The sequence below is a fragment of the Aspergillus japonicus genome (assembly GCF_003184785.1).
Source record: "Aspergillus japonicus CBS 114.51 unplaced genomic scaffold BO86scaffold_2, whole genome shotgun sequence".
Taxonomy (NCBI): domain Eukaryota; kingdom Fungi; phylum Ascomycota; class Eurotiomycetes; order Eurotiales; family Aspergillaceae; genus Aspergillus; species Aspergillus japonicus.
The window spans coordinates 847,581-867,733 of NW_020291639.1; the positions used below are offsets into that span (position 1 = coordinate 847,581).

The 20,153-nt window shown below is 54.4% G+C and overlaps 6 protein-coding genes and 5 non-coding genes across 11 annotated transcripts; 3 read left to right on the top strand and 8 right to left on the bottom strand.

Annotated features, from left to right (window-relative positions):
* Positions 1-1,809: 1,809 nt before the first annotated feature.
* Positions 1,810-2,677, bottom strand: BO86DRAFT_385027 (uncharacterized protein). The gene is made up of 2 exons (XM_025671015.1): positions 1,978-2,677; positions 1,810-1,900 (listed from the first exon to the last, which is right to left on the bottom strand). Exons 1-2 carry the CDS (start codon positions 2,270-2,272, stop codon positions 1,860-1,862), a joined length of 336 nt encoding a protein of 111 aa, XP_025532926.1. The 5' UTR covers positions 2,273-2,677; the 3' UTR covers positions 1,810-1,859.
* A 401-nt stretch (positions 2,678-3,078) lies between these two features.
* On the top strand, positions 3,079-5,341 carry BO86DRAFT_385028 (histidine--tRNA ligase). The gene is made up of 2 exons (XM_025671016.1): positions 3,079-4,736; positions 4,802-5,341. The coding sequence occupies exons 1-2, from the start codon at positions 3,450-3,452 to the stop codon at positions 5,084-5,086; spliced, it is 1,572 nt and encodes a 523-aa protein (XP_025532927.1). The 5' UTR covers positions 3,079-3,449; the 3' UTR covers positions 5,087-5,341.
* Positions 5,342-5,393: 52 nt separating this feature from the next.
* BO86DRAFT_352255 (putative ubiquinone biosynthesis monooxgenase (Coq6)) lies at positions 5,394-7,263 on the bottom strand. Its single transcript, XM_025669471.1, has 2 exons — positions 7,014-7,263; positions 5,394-6,960 (listed from the first exon to the last, which is right to left on the bottom strand). The coding sequence occupies exons 1-2, from the start codon at positions 7,192-7,194 to the stop codon at positions 5,573-5,575; spliced, it is 1,569 nt and encodes a 522-aa protein (XP_025532928.1). The 5' UTR covers positions 7,195-7,263; the 3' UTR covers positions 5,394-5,572.
* Positions 7,264-7,973: 710 nt separating this feature from the next.
* Positions 7,974-8,709, top strand: BO86DRAFT_385031 (uncharacterized protein; the record flags this gene model as incomplete). The annotated part of the gene is made up of 2 exons (XM_025671017.1): positions 7,974-8,437; positions 8,572-8,709. The coding sequence occupies exons 1-2, from the start codon at positions 8,147-8,149 to the stop codon at positions 8,707-8,709; spliced, it is 429 nt and encodes a 142-aa protein (XP_025532929.1). The 5' UTR covers positions 7,974-8,146.
* A 107-nt stretch (positions 8,710-8,816) lies between these two features.
* On the bottom strand, positions 8,817-10,827 carry BO86DRAFT_405923 (sorting nexin-4). Its single transcript, XM_025674136.1, has 2 exons — positions 10,338-10,827; positions 8,817-10,195 (listed from the first exon to the last, which is right to left on the bottom strand). The coding sequence occupies exons 1-2, from the start codon at positions 10,632-10,634 to the stop codon at positions 9,008-9,010; spliced, it is 1,485 nt and encodes a 494-aa protein (XP_025532930.1). The 5' UTR covers positions 10,635-10,827; the 3' UTR covers positions 8,817-9,007.
* Positions 10,828-10,964: 137 nt separating this feature from the next.
* On the bottom strand, positions 10,965-14,167 carry kexB (kexin kexB). The gene is made up of 2 exons (XM_025668652.1): positions 12,022-14,167; positions 10,965-11,954 (listed from the first exon to the last, which is right to left on the bottom strand). Exons 1-2 carry the CDS (start codon positions 13,785-13,787, stop codon positions 11,201-11,203), a joined length of 2,520 nt encoding a protein of 839 aa, XP_025532931.1. The 5' UTR covers positions 13,788-14,167; the 3' UTR covers positions 10,965-11,200.
* Positions 14,168-14,811: 644 nt separating this feature from the next.
* On the bottom strand, positions 14,812-14,884 carry BO86DRAFT_t24. The gene has a single exon. It is a non-coding gene; the product is annotated as a tRNA-Thr (tRNA).
* Positions 14,885-15,562: 678 nt separating this feature from the next.
* BO86DRAFT_t23 lies at positions 15,563-15,643 on the bottom strand. The gene has a single exon. It is a non-coding gene; the product is annotated as a tRNA-Ser (tRNA).
* A 2,199-nt stretch (positions 15,644-17,842) lies between these two features.
* On the bottom strand, positions 17,843-17,923 carry BO86DRAFT_t22. Its single transcript has one exon. It is a non-coding gene; the product is annotated as a tRNA-Ser (tRNA).
* An 89-nt stretch (positions 17,924-18,012) lies between these two features.
* BO86DRAFT_t21 lies at positions 18,013-18,093 on the bottom strand. The gene has a single exon. It is a non-coding gene; the product is annotated as a tRNA-Ser (tRNA).
* Positions 18,094-19,366: 1,273 nt separating this feature from the next.
* On the top strand, positions 19,367-19,447 carry BO86DRAFT_t18. The gene has a single exon. It is a non-coding gene; the product is annotated as a tRNA-Ser (tRNA).
* Positions 19,448-20,153: the final 706 nt, after the last annotated feature.

The window sequence follows — 20,153 nt, forward strand, 5'->3', positions numbered from 1 at the left end:
TACGGAGTGAGAATCTCGAGATTCTCTCCCCCTCCTCTTCCTCTCCTCCTCCCCGACCGCGGAAGCCGTTTCCAAACGTCATACCTTACGGTTCTGTGGAATGGTAAGGTACTGTAAGATGGTACACCAGAACCACGTGGAAACACAAGGATCATCAAAGGGCCACAAGACCAATCGAGTTCATTGCAGCTCCCCACCATTCCCCATCACCCCCAGCATTTGAGATACTAGCGTCATACGCAGGCTTGTGAGGGGAAAACTCGTATAACATTAGCCGTCTGTCCTCCTGGGTGTTAAGATATACTGGTACGTATCACAGACCAGCCACTCGTGTCTGTTACCGCTTTGGAAAAGTGTGCCCTGCCAGGATGGATAAATGCATGGGCATGCATGGCCGGTTGCATGCTGATGTCAAACTCAAATCAGGCCTCTATATCCGACTAGGTCGGAATAGCATAGCCACGACCCCACGAGTCCGGTCTGCGTTTCATCATCCTTGGGTCGCTCGGCGGTTTCAGCTTGTTCGAAAGCGGTGTCACACAAACCGGTCGCAAAATGCTAGACCGATACTCTACAAGAAGAGAGATAATCTATCGTCATGCTCCTGGTCCTGATAAGCAAAACCACTCATTTATGGATAAGTCCAAGCAGAACCGTCCCAGTTGTCGCCCCCACTTGTGCTGGAGCAGCACTGAGCCAATCGGTGTGAATTCCCACGCGGGCCCCGCAAAAGTCTGACTGCTCTTACTCTTACAGTACAGGTACATACATGAATGTACCTGACTTCGGTTTGTAACTCCGTACAGACCGTCTGTCAGGTCAGTGACTCGGTCACATCACCCCATGCACCCGCCCCCCCCTCTTCCATCCCGCCAATGAAGCTTACTAGGTGGATGGGCCCCATTCTTTTGCCCACAAAGGATGGGGGAGGAGCACGAGACTCCCATTCCAATGGTTGAGTAGGAGAGTGGTGCTGTCAGCCTGCGTCAGTGTCCGGAGTAGAAAAAAGCGTTGGTGAGCGGTGGTTCTCATGTCCTCACCAATGGCAATTGAGTAAGCCACGGCCAGAATGATACGCGCTAAGTAATGGCGATTCGAACCACACCACGGCTACCCACTAGGTCCTGTAAGCTCATTGCTTATGTTCGAATGCTGGGCCGATGACATTCAATTCTGGACTAAATAACGAGTTGGTTATTCATTCTGAGTTCATGCAGCATAAACTAATTGGCAAAGTAGAAAAATTCCCGATCCCTTCAGAAGCATAAGCACAGTTGGCAACAACAACAGAAACACAAAGCACGAGTGCGCAGGATACGTAAATGATCACAGCGAAACTGAAAACAACCATCGCCTTCCCGGTCTGAGACCACAACTGGGGCCATCCTCAAGAGCCTGAAGTCAGCCTCCGTATTGAATGAGTTTCAAGTACCCCTTGAGATGCCTGTTCAGCTGACGCAGGATGAATGCCTTGACTTCCGCAAAGTCCAGGGGATTGTTTCGACCACCGAATCAGTCGATTATCTCAACCACCCCAACGATGAGGATAGTCCTTCAAGGCCTGGTCATCTCTCCGCACCCTCATCCCCTTCATTAGCCATGGGTCCATGAACAGATCCAAGATCGTAGGACGGTCTCTGGGGTCCCACTGCAGTGCTCGACGCAATCACCGCAGGAAATCCTCTGGGTCTTCGCCTTCAATATCGGCCGCGGCTTGTTCGAGACTTCGGTCCGGGATAGTGACCAGGTCTGTCCAGTTCCCGTTCTCATCCCAGAAATTATGGCCATGGGTTCCGCGGCGTATGAATTCGCGAGAGGGGTGCCCGAGAAGAGCGACCAACTCCGCGACGTGGGCGCCATCATCCCAAAGACCGTCCCTCCTGTGATTCGTGATCAACAGGCGAGTACTGATAAAATCCCAAGCCTATTTCCCCCGAAGAGTTCCATGTCAGTAACCTGGATCATCGAACCTTATAGAGTCCGCGGATCGAAGCCGAAAAGCGTAATGTGGAAGACTTACCAACATCCCCACCCCCCAGCTGTCAACTTGGTAGTCCCAGCCCGGAAAGCCCAGGATAACCTCTGGAGCGCGGTGGAAGTCCGGCATAATCATCCCGCAATTGTGCTGGTCGCCGAATCGTGCTTCTCCGAAATCGCACAGCACGGGAAGTCCGTCTCCTGTAGGAAACAATCTGGTGGCGTAGATGGTTCGGTCTTTGAGGATTTTCCGTGACAGCGGGTATTTGATCACATTTTCCTCGTACCTAGACATTCTGGCTGGAGCAGCCGCAGGGAAAAGTAGATCTCTCATCTGAAGATCTAGATCATGAAGTCAGTCTTTCCGTTGCTGCCCTGGCTTCAGGACGCACTGGGGTGAGGGAGGTCAAAACATTACCAGTATGGATCACTTCAGCGGCCCGATGCAGTGAGTGCGTGGGCACGTCGAACGCAGTTCGCTGAGGGGCTTGCTCGATATGCGGCATTCGTCAGTATTGATCGAGCCGACCTTCTGTGTAGCAGAGCGAGACATGCATAACGATATGATCTTGGTATTGAGTGCATGGTAGTTCTTCTGTTAAAGATTGACAGCACGGAGTACAGTTGCTTGGGTATGGGAAGAGTCAAGTTGCCAGACGGAGAACTCAGGACGGAAATGTGGCCCGAAAGTAACTTCTGGATTCATCTCAAGGGGTAACACATATCATCAGTTTCTCTTAGCTATGCTGTAGCAGTTATGAACCAAACCTATGGTAGGGATCTACGTCGCAGACCTTGTACGGTTTTGGTAGCTCAGACCAGAGATGCACATAGAAACCAAGGCTATCAGGAATGGTGTACTATGATCAGCGATAAGTCTACTACGTCTCTATGTCCTACTGCGTATCTAGTATCCCAGTCATACTACCTCGTAGTACACAAGATGAATGAATGTTGCAACTATGCCCTACAGATCTGCCCTAATTTCCAGATTGAGCGAAGAACGGAGAAATTGAGGGCCGAGAAACGGCCGGGTCGAGCCGCGGGAAGCAGGAAGGAGGAAGGAGGCGACTTTCTTTCCCGGTCATTCATTGATGGAATCAACAACTGAGGGAACAACTTAACATTCTTCGTCCATTTGAATGCCCTCTTCACTGCAATCCGCATCACTGCGCTGCTCTCGACGAGCAATTGGCGTAGCACGAAGACTGACTCATCAGAGCGGCGGTAGAATTCGCAGCATTGGCAGCATTGGCAGCATTGGCAGCATTAACAGCATTAACAACCGCAACAGCGACAGCGGCCGCCCACCAGTTGCCCGCCCAATCAATCAAGCCCCCACCATCCCCCACCATTCTTCATCTTGTTCTTCTTCTTCCTCTTTCTCTTCTCTGACTCCTCCGGCCTTCCCCTCTTCCACTTCTTCTTTCCCCCCCTCATCCTCCTCCACATCCCCCTCTTCAGACAGCACAATGCCTAAGGACAAGGAATCCAAGGTCTCCTTCAACCTGAAGACCCCCAAGGGTACGAAGGACTGGTCCGGGTCCGACGCCCTCCTCCGCGACCGCATCTTCTCCACCATCGCCGACGTCTTCAAGCGCCACGGCGGCACCGCCCTCGACACCCCCGTTTTCGAACTCCGCGAGATCCTGGCCGGCAAGTATGGCGAGGACTCGAAGCTCATCTACGACCTGCAGGACCAGGGTGGGGAGATCTGCTCGCTCCGCTACGACCTGACCGTGCCCTTCGCCCGCTGGCTGGCCATGAACCCAGACGTGCGCAGCATGAAGCGCTACCACATCGCCAAGGTGTACCGGCGCGACCAGCCCGCCGTCAGCAAGGGCCGCATGCGCGAGTTCTACCAGTGTGACTTCGACATCGCCGGCACCTTCGACCCCATGGTGCCCGACGCGGAGATCCTGCGCATCGTCACCGAGGTCTTCGAGGAGCTGGGCTGGAAGGGCCGCTACAACATTAAGATCAACCACCGCAAGATCCTCGACGGCCTCTTCGAGGTCTGCGGCGTCCCCGCCGACAAGATCCGCCCCATCTCGAGCGCCGTCGACAAGCTGGACAAGATGCCGTGGGAGGACGTGCGCAAGGAGATGGTCGACGAGAAGGGGCTGGACGGCGCCGTCGCCGACCGGATCTGGAGCTACGCCCAGAAGAAGGGCGGCCGCGAGCTGCTGGACGGCCTCCTCGCGGACGAGACCCTCACGGCCAACCCCAACGCCAAGGCCGGTCTCGACGACATGGCGCTGCTGATGGACTACCTCGAGGCCTTCGGCGTGCTGGACCGCATCTCCTTCGACCTGAGTCTCGCCCGTGGGCTGGACTACTACACCGGCGTGATCTACGAGGTCGTCACCGAGGGCTCCGCCCCCGCCGTGCAGAAGGGATCCGCGGAGGCCCAGGCCGTGCAGAAGAAGGGCAAGAAGGACAAGGCCAAGACCCTGGAGGACGACGACCGGTCCAACGACCCGACCCTGGGCGTGGGCAGTGTCGCCGCCGGTGGCCGCTACGACAACCTCGTAGGCATGTTCCTGCCCAAGGCCCAGATCCCCTGCGTGGGCGTCTCCTTCGGTGTCGACCGCATCTTCTCCATCACCAAGGCGCGCCTCGAGCGCGAGAAGAGCGCCGAGGCCCTCCGCAGCAGCGAGGTCGACGCCTACGTCATGGCCTTCGGTGGCAAGGGCTTCACCGGCATGCTGAAGGAGCGCATGACCGTGTGTCAGTCGCTGTGGAACGCGGGTGTTAAGGTATATCTCTTCAGCCCTACAACCATCCTCTCCCTCCAACCCCCACTAACCGATCATCTCTACAGGCCGAATTCTCCTACAAGGTCAAGCCCAAGCTCCCCCAACAATTCAAGGCCGCCGAACAAGTCGGCGTTCCCTTCGCCGTCATCCTCGGCGAGGACGAGCTCGCCGCCGGCAAGGTCCGCATCAAGGAGATGGGTCTCGAGGACGGCCACCCCGAGAAGGAAGGCGTGCTGGTCGACCTGGCCGCCCTGCCGGCCGAGATCAAGACCCGCGTCGCCAACAAGCGCGGCGGCCACAACGTGCAGGAGATCACCGAGCAATTGGAGGCGACCAAGGTAGAGGCTTGATTCATGTCTTCACGACCAAAACTTATACAATTACCATAACAACAAAAAGGGAAGGAAATGGGGAAAGGCAGCCAAACTACAATGTGGGCAAATTAGATACACCGCAAAAATCTCAATAAGAGGGGGGGGGGACACTGTTGGAAAGAATACCCAGATTTTTTTACTTAGAATGCAGTCGAATTGAAAGCGTGGAAGCGTTTCGAAGACTTTTTTTTTGGTGTTTGGATTAGAGGGGTGTACTGCTGCGGTAGTGGGCCAGTGTACTCTTATTTTCTACATGCTTCGCGTGAAGGCTTTGGTACAGTACATGCCCATTGGGAAGCGTGCAGGACCGCTGCAGTGTGCATCTACACCTACTTACGCTGCTGCCAACCATACCCCTACCCAATCAAATCCGATATGTAGTGGGCAAAGAAGAAAGTGATATAGATAGTCATACACGAGAAGAGAAGACAGATGCTGGGGGGTGCTGACTGGGCAACGAAATCACTGCGCACCCCGCATCAACAGGCCCTTGACGAAGGGCACCGAATCGATGACATCCAGCCCGAAGCTGCGCGCCCACGCCACCGGCCCGTTGCCGGGGACGTTGTACAGCTTGTGCAGGACGTCGCACGCGGCGCCGATCTTGGCGTTGGTCGCGAAGCGGTCCCCGGCGTAGCGCTCCAGGGTCAGCAGGTCGCCGGCGTCCATGCCGTGGGTGGCGGCGTACTCGACCGTCTGGGCCAGCGCGGCCACGTCGCCGAGCCCCAGGTTCAGGCCCTGGCCGGCGAGCGGGTGGATGACGTGCGCCGCGTCGCCGACCAGCGCGACGCGCGGCGAGATGTAGCTCGAGGCGTGCCGGAAGCGCAGCGGGAAGGAGGCCACGCTGCCTTCCTGCACGCCGGTGACGAGCGGCGGCAGCTGGCTGGGTTTGCGCGGCTGCGGGGTGTGTTGCAGGCGCCAGGTGAGTTCGTCTTCGTGCGGGTCGATGGCGGAGGAGGAGGAGTCGGTGGATGTGGGAGAGGTGGCGGAGGGGCGTTCCATGCGGAGCATGTAGGTTAGATCGGTCATGGAGAGGCGGAAGGCGGCGTTGACCGTCGCGATGAAGGCGCGCGGGGGCAGGGATTTGAGGTAGGCCGCGTTGGCGACGGTGGTCGACCAGACGAGGCTGGCGGTGTTGTTGGGGAGGGGCAGGAGGGCGATGGGACCGCCGAGCGCGGGGAGGAAGCGCTGGAAGGCGGTCTTGATGTTGGGGGAGCTGTGCACAGGGTCCAGGTCGGACAGGGAGAGCGTCGCGACGACGCCGTGTCTGTCGTAGTCCCAGCCTGACGTGGAGATGTCGGCGAAGCGCCGGACGGGGCTATTGATACCGTCAGCACCAACGAGGAGGCGGGCGGCGATCTGCTTGGGTGGTTGTGCGGAGGAGGAGGTCGTCGGGGCGAGGGAGAGGACGGGCCAGGCGGAGAGGTCGGGGCCGTCGGGAATGTCGGAGCCGTTGGCGATGGAGGAGACAGTGGTGTTAGAGAAGATCGAGAGGTTCTCGTCTCCAGACTCGGCGATGCGCGAGAGGAGGGCGCGCACTAGGTTGGAGTTCTCAGTCATGGTTGCGACGGTGCGGAGGTCCTCGAAGGGCGAGGTCTCTATGGACCAGTCGAAGGTGATGCGCGAGCCGGTCTCGCCATCCCAGACCTGCATTTCTTGGTAGGGCTGGACACGAGCAGCGTCGACATGGTCCCAGACGCCGATTTTCTGGAGGAAGGAAACGGAGGAGGGCGTGAGGCTGCTGACGCGGTTGGAGTAGTGCTGCGCATCGAGAGACCATGAGCGGGCTTTCTCCAGGTCCTGGGTCTCCACGAGGGCAACCTTGAGCTTGGAGGTAGCGGGGGTAGCTCCTAGTGTTTGTCAGATCATGCCCATTGGACGTAGGAAGCTTGAGACTGCATACGTAGGGCTGCGAGCAGGCCTAGGCCTGCAGGACCACCGCCGACGCAAACGACATCGTAGATCTCGGGCGATGCGCTGCTCGGGGTGGAGGCGGATGCGAACCGGCGGCGAGCGGAGAGACGGCCCAATTGGCAAGACGGGCAGACGTAGGGCCGTGTGGCCGTTCGTACAAGAGAGCGCATGGTGACTGGAAGATTTGGACAGAAGACGTCGCGGTCGTCAACCGGGAAATCATCCGGATGGAATCGAAGTATCGGATGGATGTTGGCTGATGGCTTGCAAACCAGACAAACGGCCGCTGATCTACGCTCGACCGCCTTGGTCACCGCCTTATGTGGCAGAATACTGGCAACCTCGCGAGTCGAAATGCCAAAAACACCAGGAACAGCCCACAAAAAAGGTGGGGCCAGACTGGTCAATTGAGGCGGTGGCAGAAACCGGCGGCCGCCATCTCCGTCACCGTCGGACAGGCTGACTTCGTTCCTGAATTAGCATGTCTGCCCATAGACAAGAAGATAGAGTCAGCTTCTCTCTCGCAAGGCCTGGCTTCAGTGCCTTTTCACCTAACACTGACTTCAGCATCTTCTACATACTCATAACATACACATATACATACACATACACATACACATACACATGCATCGACAATCCCCACTCAAATTAAAGACCAGCACCGAATCCCACCCTCAAACCCCGAGCAATGAAGAGGCCAAAACATTCCCTGCCGATCCAATGACTCAGTGGCAAACCATCAGTTAATCGACCAGAATTCCTCTTCTTTGTGCCATTGCATAACTCAGCTCACTTACAAACACAGTCCTGAGTAATTTGAAACAACCTTTCTCGCCCAGCATACCAATCCCCACCAGTAGTGTCGTCCAGCTGAGCTGTACAGTACAAATACTGTACATCCGCATTCACAGCCCCCCCCCCCCCCTATGCACTCACTCCGCCACAATACCGTCAGACATGAAGGGGAGTCGATCGTACAGTACATATAGACTAGAAACTTTTTCAAATAAAGTCCAAGAAATCTGGTTCTCCTTTGTGTTGGAGACTGTTCATCCCATACATGTTGTCCATATCACAGGGAACTATGCGCATTAGCACCGATTCAACCCTGACTTCATGAATATGGCATTCAACGCCCCATCCACACCGTCTCCTACATCCACAACCACAACCACATCCACAGCGTTGAAAACAACAACATCAACATCAACATCCCAGACCGCAATCCCCTCCCAAAATCCCCAGTCCCAATCCCAATCTCAGTCCCAACCCCTCCACCTCAGCGCCAACTTCGCCTCCCCGCAATCTCACCAAATCGACTACGACCACGAGGTCTACCTGCGCCTGATCGCCGGCGAGAACCCCAAGGATACTACGCAGATCACGAAGACGCCGAATCAGATTTATCGCGAGGTGGGTGTCCCTTCTCCGCCCTTGTTGTTTTTTGGGTCATGTTTCAAATCTACCCGCGAACGAACGAGAGAGAGAGACAGAGAGAGGGCAGGCTCCAAGCTAATCCGGGGAAAACGCACGGGCGGCACCTGTAGAAGCTCGTTCGCAGGCAAACGACTCGCGCCTTGGATCTGGCGGTTCTGGATCCGTCGGTGGGGCAGCAGAATCCGAGTCCGGTGGATTTGGAGTGGGCGGAGAGTCAGAGGGTGAGGGATCGGTTGGTGGGGAGTTAGGGCTGATGAAGGGATTCTGGGAAGGGGGAGAGGGGGAGAGGGGAAAAGAGTATACATAACGAGACGTCGTGATTTTTTTGTGTTTTCTTCAGCCTCGCCCAGTTCCTCTCTCCTCTTCTGAACCCCTTCTTTTGTATAGTATGAATGAAAGAAAAAGCCCTTGATTGGCAGAGGAAGAGGTATAAGCAGGCACAGCAGACACAACAAACAGGCTAGTCCGATAGAACAATAGAGAGTATACCTAGAGGGAGTTGGAACGCACAACATGATCATAAAACACACGCCCACGCTCACAGAGCTACCGACTTTGGCCGGTCCCTGCTTCTCCGGCATTCTCATCCAGATCACCCTCCATCTCGGCGACGAACCGCTCCCAGGTATTCAGCACGCCCTGGTAAAAGTCGATGTGCTTCTCCGCCATAGCCCCCAGCGTGTCTTTGAACTCCGCCGCCTTGATCCGCTCGAAGTCGGCCACCTCGCGCACCACCTCCTCGTCGAACATCTCCGACGTCGTCTTGGCCGATTCCACCTCCCGTGTCAACTCGTCGATCCGGAGCTCCAGTTTCCGCACCCGTTCGCGCCGCGACTGCTCGTGGTCGACGCCCCGCATGTCCTCCATCTTGGATCGGATGAACGACGCAGGCGACGAGGTCAGCGGATTCGAAGCATAGTACGACGACGGGTTCGAGGCCAGCGAGTCCCGCTCGGCCACGGCTTTGTTCCGATAATCCACCAGGGCCTCGAAATCCAGTTGCTTCTGCTCGCGCGTCTTGAGCAAGGACTTGAGCGACACGATGTACGCCTCCATATCCCGCAACGACCCCAAGTAATTCTGATCGGTGTGGTCCTTGAGCGTCTTCAGGCCGCGGCCTGTCTCCTCCACCGAGGCCGCGAACACCTGCAACGGCACCTCCACCTCCGGCTCCAGGGGCGTCAGCTTCCGGAATTGCGTCGCCAGGTCGTTGTAGTCCGCTTCGAGGTCCGACTCTCGTCGCGCGACCCGAGCCACGATCTTCTCCACGTGATTCAAGTCCTCGTCCAGCTTATCGGCCTTCTCCCGGACCTCGATGAACCGCCGATCCGGCTTGTGGACCTTAGTGAAAGCATTGACGAACGTGTCGGTGAAGTTGTCGAACAGGCCCGGCACCCCACTCCCGTCGGACGTGCTGGTCGAGTTGCGAGACGACCGCAGCCGCATGTGGGCGTTCCAGTCGGGCGACTCCAGAAAGATCGCCAGCAACGGCGCCCGCCGTAACACCGGGTGCAACGTCAGACGCTTCAGGAATCGATGTAGAGACCACGCGCGGCGTGTGGTGAACTCCGGCCCAAACCGATCGCCTCGGACATACTCCATCTTATGCTTATCCGGCAGCGGCGGGACCGCGCACGCGGGATACTCGCGGTACAGCGTCTTGTAGAGGAAGTAGAAGTCGGTAAACCGTCGTCGTACAGTAAACTCGGATTTCTGGAAGGACTTGAAGTCGGTCTGTAGCAAGCTGGTAGATTAGAACTTGAGTCTATCCTGTCCCCAGCATCCTCCTCCCTTCCCCTCTTCCCCCCCCCCCGGGCGGCTAGGCAGCCGTGCGGGCAGCGAAAGCGACACCACCGCGTGTGAAGGAACAACCCACCTGTGTCGTGACCAAGTAGGATATGTATGCATCTTTCGTGCCGTCATTCTCCTTCAAAGGCGAGTCGACCCGGCATTCGAGCACGCCGTCTCCGATCCCAGCGAGATCCACGGCATCGGCCATTGGTCCGGCCTGGGTGGTCTCTTCGGCGGAACTCATTCGTCGCTTGCCATTGACATCATGACCGTATCCATGCGGCTCTTCTTCTGCGTCCGTTCCGGAGGTTGTGGGTCGCGAGACATCACTGTCGGGTTCGTGGCGCCACGAGACGCTGTCGAAGTCGTCGTGGTGATCCATCGAGCGAGGGGTTTGGCTGCCGTCAAGAGCCGGCGAGGATCTATCTGCGCTGTGTCGGAACTACCCGCCTGATCGGGAACTTGAAGCTTGACAAAGAACGTGGCGAGAATTACAGTATAAGGAGAGTAAGTGATGCAGTGGGGTGGATTGTTGTAATGCGGAGAAGTGTAGCTTCAGGTCGCAAGATGTGGAGGTGAAGTTCCGTTGGAGGGCTGGGGGGGTCGGGGGGGCAGCTGCCGTCATTGCCAAGAACCCACCCGAACGGACTCGGTGGGTTGGGAGGTAACTACAGTTACTAGAATAGCTACTACTTAGCAGGTACAAGGTAATCTGCGAATTGCTCTCAACCCATCACTCACTCTTACCATCCTCATTGTTATTATGAGGTGTTATGTATCCCTGCTATATACACAGCTTTTCTCTTTCGCTTTCATGCACCCAGACAGAAGACAGAAGACACGTTTTCAGCAATCCAAATGGAAGAGAAAGAGAATGATAATGCTAATGCTCATCATGCCTTAGATCAAGCAACATGAAATAAGTAACGACCCAAACAATCAGAAAGTCTATTCGTCCGCTGTTCTCGGATGGTGTCCTCCAGTTGCACCATCACGGTCATGTTCCTCGCTAATACCCCGGTCCCTGTACGGCTCTTCATCGTCGTCGCTAAAGAGAGGCTCTTCGTCGCTCTCCCCAGCAAAAGCATTGTACAACTCACCACCGCGGCGGCGAGTGCGCGCCGACCGTCCATTCATCGCTTGCAGCTCATCCTCGTCCTCGACCATCTCAAAGTCATAGTCGTCCCGGCTGTCGTTGCGGAGGCGTTTGCGGCGCTGGACATGGAAATAGACGCCCAACCCGATGCAGAAGACGATGATCGACCCGATCGCGGCGTAGATCCAGGCTTGGGTTCGCTTCGATGCGCCGAATGTGGGGAAGAAGGATGGCAGGAAGCTGTCAGAAGCGGCGGAGGGCGAAGCAGCCACGCCAGTCTCAGTAGGGGAGACCAACTTATCCTCGGTCCCCGTCGGTACCGCCGTTGTAGTGGGCTTGACGTTCACTGGACGGTCAACAACATCGGTCGGCTGCGTGGGAGGCTTCGTCTTGGCTGGGCCAGGATCAATGCTGGTTGTGGCCACACTGGTGTCCTCGTAATCGTGGTCGTCATCGTGTTCGGTAGGCATGGGGTGCAGGGGCTGGTTAGTGCCATCGATAGCCTCTCCCCAGAGATTGAGCCGCCAGTCAATGAATTGACCGCTGTGCTCGTTGACAAGAGTATCCTTGACAATCACTGTCCATTTGCCGACACCAGACTCGCCCCTAGGAATTGATTAGCACAAGCCAGAGAAGACTGGAACGGCAAGAGGAAAAGAGGCGAGAAACTTACCAGTGCGCGACACTCATGAAAGTCCAGTCCACATAGCCCTCCCGCTCATTATCGGGTTCTCTGGCCGTACTGAGGTGGCTGATCAGCCCTTCCGGGCTGCGCAGTTCGACGCTCAAGTCTCCACGGCGAGTGTGGTTCACATTCATCGTTACAGTCACATGTTCCAGGCGTTCGAGGTTGGCTTCATCCATCATTGCTCGAGTAACCTCGTACGAGCTGGCCAGTCCTTGGTCGCCCTGTGGAACCTCATGGTGTACTCGCAGCCAAGGGGAGTGGAACCATGCTTGGGGTTTCACCAGGTCCCAAGTCTTCGCTTTTTGCACCAGTGTATAGGCGTCGACCCTGCCGAATCCCCAATCGTGACTGAACTTCCTGCCGTTCTTCGTGTTCTGCCAGCTCCCATCGCTCTCGTGGACAGGTACTGCTGACTCCACCATCAGGTATTGGGCATCGCGCCAAGTAAGCTCAGGTCTCACGCTGAGCGCAAGAGCCAGTGTACCTGCAGCCAGCGGACCGGCAGCAGAAGTACCTCCATGCGACGAGTAGCACTTGTCCGTCCCCACATCAGTAGTATGGATCGCATCGTTTGAGCCACTACTGTATGCGACAACCAGCTGGGCGGAGCAAGATTCGGAGTAGCTGGGGTGTTTGTTCTCACGGTCGATTGCACCGACGGTGATGCTGTAGATGCTGTTGGTATACCCATCAAAGTTACAGTTGTCGTCATAATTTGCGCCATTGCCAGCCGCGAAGACAAAGATCGAACCTCGTCCCCCGCGACCATTCTGAATGCCATTGACCATAGCGCGCTTGATCAAGACTCCGGGCGCCTCCATCGTGGCGCCATCGTCGAACGGACCCCACGAGCACGAGTAGATATCATTGTCTTGATAAGCATAGTTGATGGCTGCTGCCTCGTCGGTGTCGTCGATTGGTTCGGACAGAATTCGTATGCCTGAAATGCGACTATCGTAGGCGACACCCACACCGCAAACATCATTTCTGGCCGCACCAATCTCACCCGCGCATCTGGTACCATGATGGTCGTCGCTGAGCCGCGGCCTCGGTTCAGGGCCCTTATCGTTGTAATCGTACGAGCCCTCGGCGAAATAGTTGGGTTTGAGATCGTTGCTGTACATATCTAATCCATCATCGACCACTGCAGTAGTGGCGCCTTCTCCAGTAATACCCTCCAACCAAAGCCCGGTTACATTCAGGTCATTTCCAACTTGGATAGTATTGTAGAGATGCCATTGCCCGTTGAAGATGGGGTCTGCGATCCCCAGGGACGTAGTAATCTGCTGTAGAGCCTGGGCGGCTACCGGGTCCTCCTTGGGGGCAGCGGGCGACCGGTGGACATTCGCTGGTTGGGGGATCCGTTTCTGGAATCTCTTCTTCGGGGCCTGCTTTTCGGACCAGAGAATGCCATCGAGCCCCTCCTCTCTCTTGCTCAAGGCCGGGAGGCCAGCAACAGAATCTCCGGAGCGGCGCCGCAGACTCCTCCGATGCCGCAACTGATCCAACAGCGTGGTGATTTCATCACTGCTCTCTCTGGGTATGGAAAAGGTATGGTGTTGTGACAGTTCTCCGATGGAGCCTTCATGGCGAGCCCCCAGTCGCTGTGCTATGTCGGCTGGGGAGGTGGAGTCGTCTAGCTGCAAGGCGAAATAATCGCGTGTCTCGTAGGATCGGTGAGGGTGGAGGGAGGCAGAGGCAGAGGCACAGAGGAAGCCGAGGGCCACTGCGGCACCACCAGAAAAACGCATGGCGGGAGCGCAGTCGGTGGAATAGAGTGTCTATTCAATGGAAAAGAGATCAGGCCAGGTAATGTGGTGATTGCGGCATGGACGGACACCAAAGATATGAGTTATCTCGCAACCGGGCAGCGATCGACCAGGGAGTTCGCGAGACCGAGGTTGGGTGGCAACGATGGAAGAGAAAGTGTTTTGGGGTGGGAGTGAATGTGAAAGGTGTCTGATAGTCAATTAGACCCGACGCCAAAATTCTGGGGGGATGAATTGAAGGAACGTGTTCTCAATAAGTTAGCAAATAGTAGTTAATTAGTTAGCGGTAGGGGTTAAGTTACGCCTCGGGGGCGGCAAAGCGGTACTAAGATAGCAACGATGCAGTAACCGGCTCTCGTGGCTGGAGAGACAAAGACGGGAGATGCAGATGAGCCACCGGGGCTGCGACACCCGTGCTCCTTTCTTTCATCTTTCAGCCATCCTGCACTCTAACCTGCCTGGGCTTAGAGCCAGCCCAGTGGACTTTTGTGGACTTCCTTGGCACCTGGGCCTGACGTGGGCACTGGAAGCTGACTCAGTGCTCCATACATAAGCTAACTACGGACGGAGTAGATCACCATAGTACGAGAGTATCAGAGCATGAGGCAATTAGTGCTCGGATATAGGTTCATGTGGCATTCATTGGAGCTATAGACTCTTCTGAGGGTTTTGAAAGACTTACACACCGGCATGCATGTGGTCGACCTCCATTACACCAGAAAGACGCTACGGAGGAAACTGCATGTTATTCGTCAGCAGCTCCAATCTTGCGTGATCGACTGGGCCGAATGAAACTGGTCATCTTGGCGAAACATGACGGTCAATAGGGGTAGACGTAGACACCTAGTCACGACCGATGACTGACAGGAGCCGGCCGGTGAGATAATGCCTATGTCAGTGGTGGATTTGACCTCAACATCAGATGCTATAAAAGCTGGTTGGGATGACAAAAAAGAGATCTGGCCATGGAGAGGGCAAGATAGCAAAAAAGAACATTCATCTTCGTTGCTCACACTCGGACTCGAACCGAGGATCTCAGCATTACTAGTGCTGCGCTTTACCATCTAAGCCATGCGAGCGGTGTTGTTATGACGCCCCGATTGTGTGTCTCAAGTCGCAGCGGGGAATTGGTCACAGATTCTCTTAACCATCATGGGCAATGACCAGGTATGCGACAAAGCCAGGAGCAACCAACCAAGGTAAGGTTCACAGGAGAAGCTGCAAAACTAGCCGCAGTATATTCTCTCTGTCGAATTGGCTGTGTACTGTCTGTCACGCTTGCATGGTGCATACAACCTGCACTACTACCTCCCACTCAATGTACGAAAGCATACTGTGCCCTTCCCAGTTATTCATCGGTACTCCAATAATCCGCTCGAAATCTTAGCCCGTGCTTCGTTCTCGGACCGACAATTTGAGATTAGTGGAGGGGATCTTGTGATCAACGCATGCACAGTGAGTCCCCCACCCAGCAGCCTTGCAAAAGTAAAATCGCTGGGTAGTATACGGGAATGTGAGGTGCATTGCACTACTGTGGCTGCATAAGCCAGGAATTGCCCTGGTGAATAGCAGCGAGCAAGGTAGAACCTGGACGTCTGAGAAGAACATTTTGAGCCGTAGGCAGTGTCGAGTGCATGTAGGAATTCAGGTGACTGCGAATGGTAAAACGGTTAAGTAGCGATGTGCCTTTCCCAGGTTCTTCAAATATCGTAGGCAGAAAGTTAGCATGGGAGACAAAAGAAGAGGCAAAAAAGAAACGACACCTGTGAGATTCGAACTCACGCGGGCGAACCCACTGGCTTAGCAGGCCAGCACCTTAACCACTCGGTCAAAGTGTCCAATTGTTGAAGAGTGGCAAATATTTGGGCTTTATATCCACGTGCATCATTCTGAAGAAATCACCTCAAGACTCGATTGTTTCGGATCAGATAAGATGTTCGAAGATTGCACGAGGTCAGAGTCAAGTGATAGATATGGCGGCTCCGGGCGAGGTACAGATCATGTGCCACCTCTATGAATCAGTGCACTCGGGACATCATGAAGCTCTTAGTAAACGTCAAGTAACAGTGGCATATCAGGTAAGGAGGGTAATGGGTGTCAACTGCGATGGTGGAAAGTTCCCTTCCGATCAAAGGTCTTGCCGGTGGAAAAACTCCTACAATACAGCGGCTTATCCCTTCAAGGCTTTGATCATGCCGGAGGATATAAATATGCTCGATACGCCTGAGGAATCGTTGTTTTGCGTCCAGCCGATGGTGTCTCTGGATCTCCCAGGTCGCAAGTGAGATTCGCGGGCCCGGGTCACAGGCTCTGCTACTACCTAGTTCCATAACTCTCGACGTCCTCGTGGGACGCTTGCACTTTGTGTGTAGTTTGTCCAGTAAAGCATCATGAATCGTAGGGCTCGCTCTTGTGGCGATGTGAGAGATGGTCGGGCATCACCGCCGAGTAGATCTGGATCTCAGCCTCCAAACACCCAGGACGAGCATCATATACGCGGAAGGCGTCGTCGGGCTGGTCCCGAGGACCCATGTCCGATATGTCTTGAGCCGCTGGGGATAAACGTAGTTGTGCTGGAATGGTGTAGAGCAGAGTGTGGTACAACCTTCCACATACCCTGTTTGTACGTCTGGTGGTACACATCTAGACCTGGAGAAATGGCCTGTCCTGCCTGTCTCTGTTCTTGGCATGATGTGGACAGGATTAGGGAATGGAACACTTGATTTCCTGCCCATGCCGGAGACACACTTTTTGTAGTGATTCTGCAATGTTTCGTCACATGATTTCACCAGACTGGTGGTTAGCTACATACCATGAGGGGGTCAGGTCACACGTTCAAGGCTTGATATCAGAATGAATCCCTAAATCTCAGTACTACATATATTGTTCTAAGCAAAAATAAACCATGCAGCTCGGCTCTAACCTGGCGCGGGTGGACCATATCATCTGATAACATGGCAAATGCTTGTCCGGATCCTGCATATTCTATAGGCAACGTAACACCTGGTCGCTCCCCTAGTGCATGGCGAAAGACACTACATGCTCGAATCTAGCGTTAGTATGTTACGCCGTCAGCCAGAGTCTCGAGAACATCACTTACAACCCGTCGTGGGAGTGGTCTCGTTTGCGATATTCCTGACACCTCCGGTAATGCGCGCCACGTTGTGGCGTTTCGACCTATGTTTGGTTCTGAGTTCCATTGAATAAGTTTGAGTCGCCCTCATAACTGGATGGAGCTGTTATTCGAGTATTCTCGCCCCGTGTGTGGTGTGTATTAACCTGGAGGGCCTCCAGTACCAACTAACGGTGCGCATTTTGCCCTGTCACTTCCTTCGCTCTGGGTGAATAACAGCTGCTTGACTTTGGTGATTGTGCCTGCGAGTGTACCTAGTAGCTTCCAACTTCTTCGAAGCTTCAGGTCTGGTTGTAGCATGAACGGAGTTGACTGGTCAATTAGTCGTATACTTCTGTCCTATGGCACCTACCTATCGCCGAGAAACTCCCATCCGGGTGATCGTGGGCCAGGCTCGCTCAGCGAATGTACCGCTCAATTGTTGGACAGTCCTGGACGGCACACGAGAAATTCGAGTCCAATGTGGAGACTTTGGGTGACCTACTCGGTGAGGTCATCGAGTCTATGAATAAGATAGCGGTCGCACGGTATAGACTGCGGGCTTTGGATACATCAAGGTCGTTGTTGCGAGCCATGATTCATCGGCTTTAGAGGTACGAGAACCGTGCGGCCAGACCTTCTGCGAGTGCGTGTCGATCGTTCGAGTAGGGAAAAGAGTACATTGAACAACGGCCAGTCTGCACGACGGGAGGCTCGCAGTCCCAGGATTCGGCTTCCCGTGTGCCTGTTTTCCATGGATCGGGCCCGTCCGAGCCGTGGTGTGGGGTTAGGGGCAGCACCGCTGCTCAGGCCCGACTGGTTCGACGCATGTATTCAACCGTCGTGTAAGGCAAAATGAGTATTCGAGCGATGAGATGAAGAATGTTGGAGAGTATAACTGGTGCATCCGACAAAAATAGATATGCGACACCTGTGAGATTCGAACTCACGCGGGCGAACCCACTGGCTTAGCAGGCCAGCACCTTAACCACTCGGTCAAAGTGTCTAATTGCTTGATTTCGAGGTGGAGCTGTGTCTCTATGACCCGCTGTTTCAGGAATGATGGATAGCATTTGTCAAGGACAAAAAAGATATCGACACCTGTGAGATTCGAACTCACGCGGGCGAACCCACTGGCTTAGCAGGCCAGCACCTTAACCACTCGGTCAAAGTGTCCAATTCTTGATTACGTCAGTGGCCTTTCGTCTCATGATACACTATCTCTGAACTTATCTCTCCGCTTGGTAGCTTTGTGATGGTATACAATCTAGAAAAAGTATATCACCAAGTAGGTTCTCAATGCGCACTAGATTTGCTGTCTTACTGATCTATATGAGAGCCATATTTTCCCCTCCTTCGTAAGTTTATATCTTGTTTTTCTCCATCTATTTCGATCGTTCCAGAACTTTGTAGTTAGGTGTTATAAGTCAATGTCATGGGTGCGGGAATATACCTTACCCGCAGTGCACGGTATCCGCTGTCCATGGATGCGCGCAGTGTATATGCAACCAACCCACTTCCAGCACCCTAGGTTCCTAGGTGGAATGGGAAGACCAGGGTACTTGGTGGATCTCAGGGGATGTTATGTCACATCCAGGACCACTATGTGAAAGTGACTGCGGGTTGGAAACGGCGGCTCTTGCCCAAGTACGGCGACGTCAATACAAACAACCAAGTAGCAGCACCACCCAAATAACATCAGAAGCAACACACACACATGTGCGTCGGTTGATCGAAGATAAGTGTCCAACTGACCACCAAAAAGGATTGTGCATGTACCGTACCAGATGCCCTGGCCTCACCAAGCCGAAATCCGAAGCCAGAGATGACACCAACAACAAGTTCACCTTTGAAGACAGCTCATAGATGTACGATGCACCACAACCCCAAGGAAGTGACTGAGAATGAATGCACGTCACCGATGTCAGGAGATAGAGATAAATTTCATCACACGAGGAAACACCGACATAACTGGACTCTGTATAACGTGCAACACAGTGATGGCACATGCGAAACTAGCAACAACCACAGAGCCAGGGTCAAATGGAGTACCACTCCAACGGTAGACGCGCAACACGTAACTACCTGCAGACCCAGAAGAGCATACTTCTAATACCATTACGAATGATATCGCATGAAATTCGTGTATGGTCCAGAACAAAGGATAACCGTGGCGATGCCGGCCCCTTTAGTGAGAGACCCGAGAGGAAGACGAAGACATGCAAAAATTAAATAAGCTACAACCGCAGAACATGGAGACGCCATGCATACATACACTAGCACCATACAAGTCAAGGATATATGGAACATGGAAGCCTACCGTATAATATGAGTTTAAACAAAGCTAGTGAATTTGTGCCAATGGCGGATACCTTTGGAGGCGATAGGACCTGCTGACAGATTCTAAATACTATATGTTACTCTAGAAGTGAAAATATGTCAGCAATTAGACACTTTGACCGAGTGGTTAAGGTGCTGGCCTGCTAAGCCAGTGGGTTCGCCCGCGTGAGTTCGAATCTCACAGGTGTCGATTTCTTTTTTGCCTCTCTCTCCCATCTTCAGCAACAGCCCGTGTCAGCCAAGCATCGCGCATCCTCGTGTACTCTAACCTGACTCTATGGCGAGAAACACCATGCAGTACGCATACATAATTGGAATGTGAGAAACACCCCTCAAACACCCACAGTGGCTGCAATTTACAACAGACAGTGCATCAAGTCACGCAGATGCTAATATAGCCCAAGCGGACACCTGCGTATCCACGCACGACACTGTACTGTAGCTACATCAAGCTCAAAATACATCTACCAGGTACCTCGCTTACTCCATTGGCCCGAATCGCCCCGAGACACCCGACAGATCGATGCATGTCGATTGGGGCCCAATGTGCCAGCATTGGTCGTCAAGATAGAGTGTTTCATGCTAGGCGGTGGCCCAGAAAAGTGGTAGCCAGCTGCATCATCCTAGCCCAACACTAATGATAGGTCACCTCGCAGGTCTCTTTTCACCATCGACATCGAAGCTAGGGCCGTGCGCTCCCACGGGAGGTATGATTTCATACTGAACCGCGAAGAACGAGCATCGGAAAAAGGACGGCACCACGCAGGAGATCAAATCATCTTTTTGGGGGTAGCTGTCTCTAGGCATTGGGCTGAATTGACAACTGCGCTGCCAACAGCGAGGTGGAAATTGATCGACGCAATCGGTGAGAAGTGTAACGTTTGACTCGATGATTT

Bases quoted from the DNA above. Each gene is read 5' to 3' on its own strand.
- BO86DRAFT_385028 (XM_025671016.1), top strand. From the start codon at position 3,450: ATGCCTAAGGACAAGGAATCCAAGGTCTCCTTCAACCTGAAGACCCCC. The intron at 4,737-4,801 runs GTATATCTCTTC...TCATCTCTACAG, and splicing joins TGTGGAACGCGGGTGTTAAG to GCCGAATTCTCCTACAAGGT.
- kexB (XM_025668652.1), bottom strand. From the start codon at position 13,787: ATGCGTTTTTCTGGTGGTGCCGCAGTGGCCCTCGGCTTCCTCTGTGCC. The intron at 11,955-12,021 runs GTAAGTTTCTCG...ATCAATTCCTAG, and splicing joins TTCATGAGTGTCGCGCACTG to GGGCGAGTCTGGTGTCGGCA.
- BO86DRAFT_385027 (XM_025671015.1), bottom strand. From the start codon at position 2,272: ATGTCTAGGTACGAGGAAAATGTGATCAAATACCCGCTGTCACGGAAA. The intron at 1,901-1,977 runs CTATAAGGTTCG...ATCAGTACTCGC, and splicing joins TCGGCTTCGATCCGCGGACT to CTGTTGATCACGAATCACAG.
- BO86DRAFT_352255 (XM_025669471.1), bottom strand. From the start codon at position 7,194: ATGCGCTCTCTTGTACGAACGGCCACACGGCCCTACGTCTGCCCGTCT. The intron at 6,961-7,013 runs GTATGCAGTCTC...GACAAACACTAG, and splicing joins AGGCCTGCTCGCAGCCCTAC to GAGCTACCCCCGCTACCTCC.
- BO86DRAFT_405923 (XM_025674136.1), bottom strand. From the start codon at position 10,634: ATGGATCACCACGACGACTTCGACAGCGTCTCGTGGCGCCACGAACCC. The intron at 10,196-10,337 runs GTGGGTTGTTCC...AGCTTGCTACAG, and splicing joins CCTACTTGGTCACGACACAG to ACCGACTTCAAGTCCTTCCA.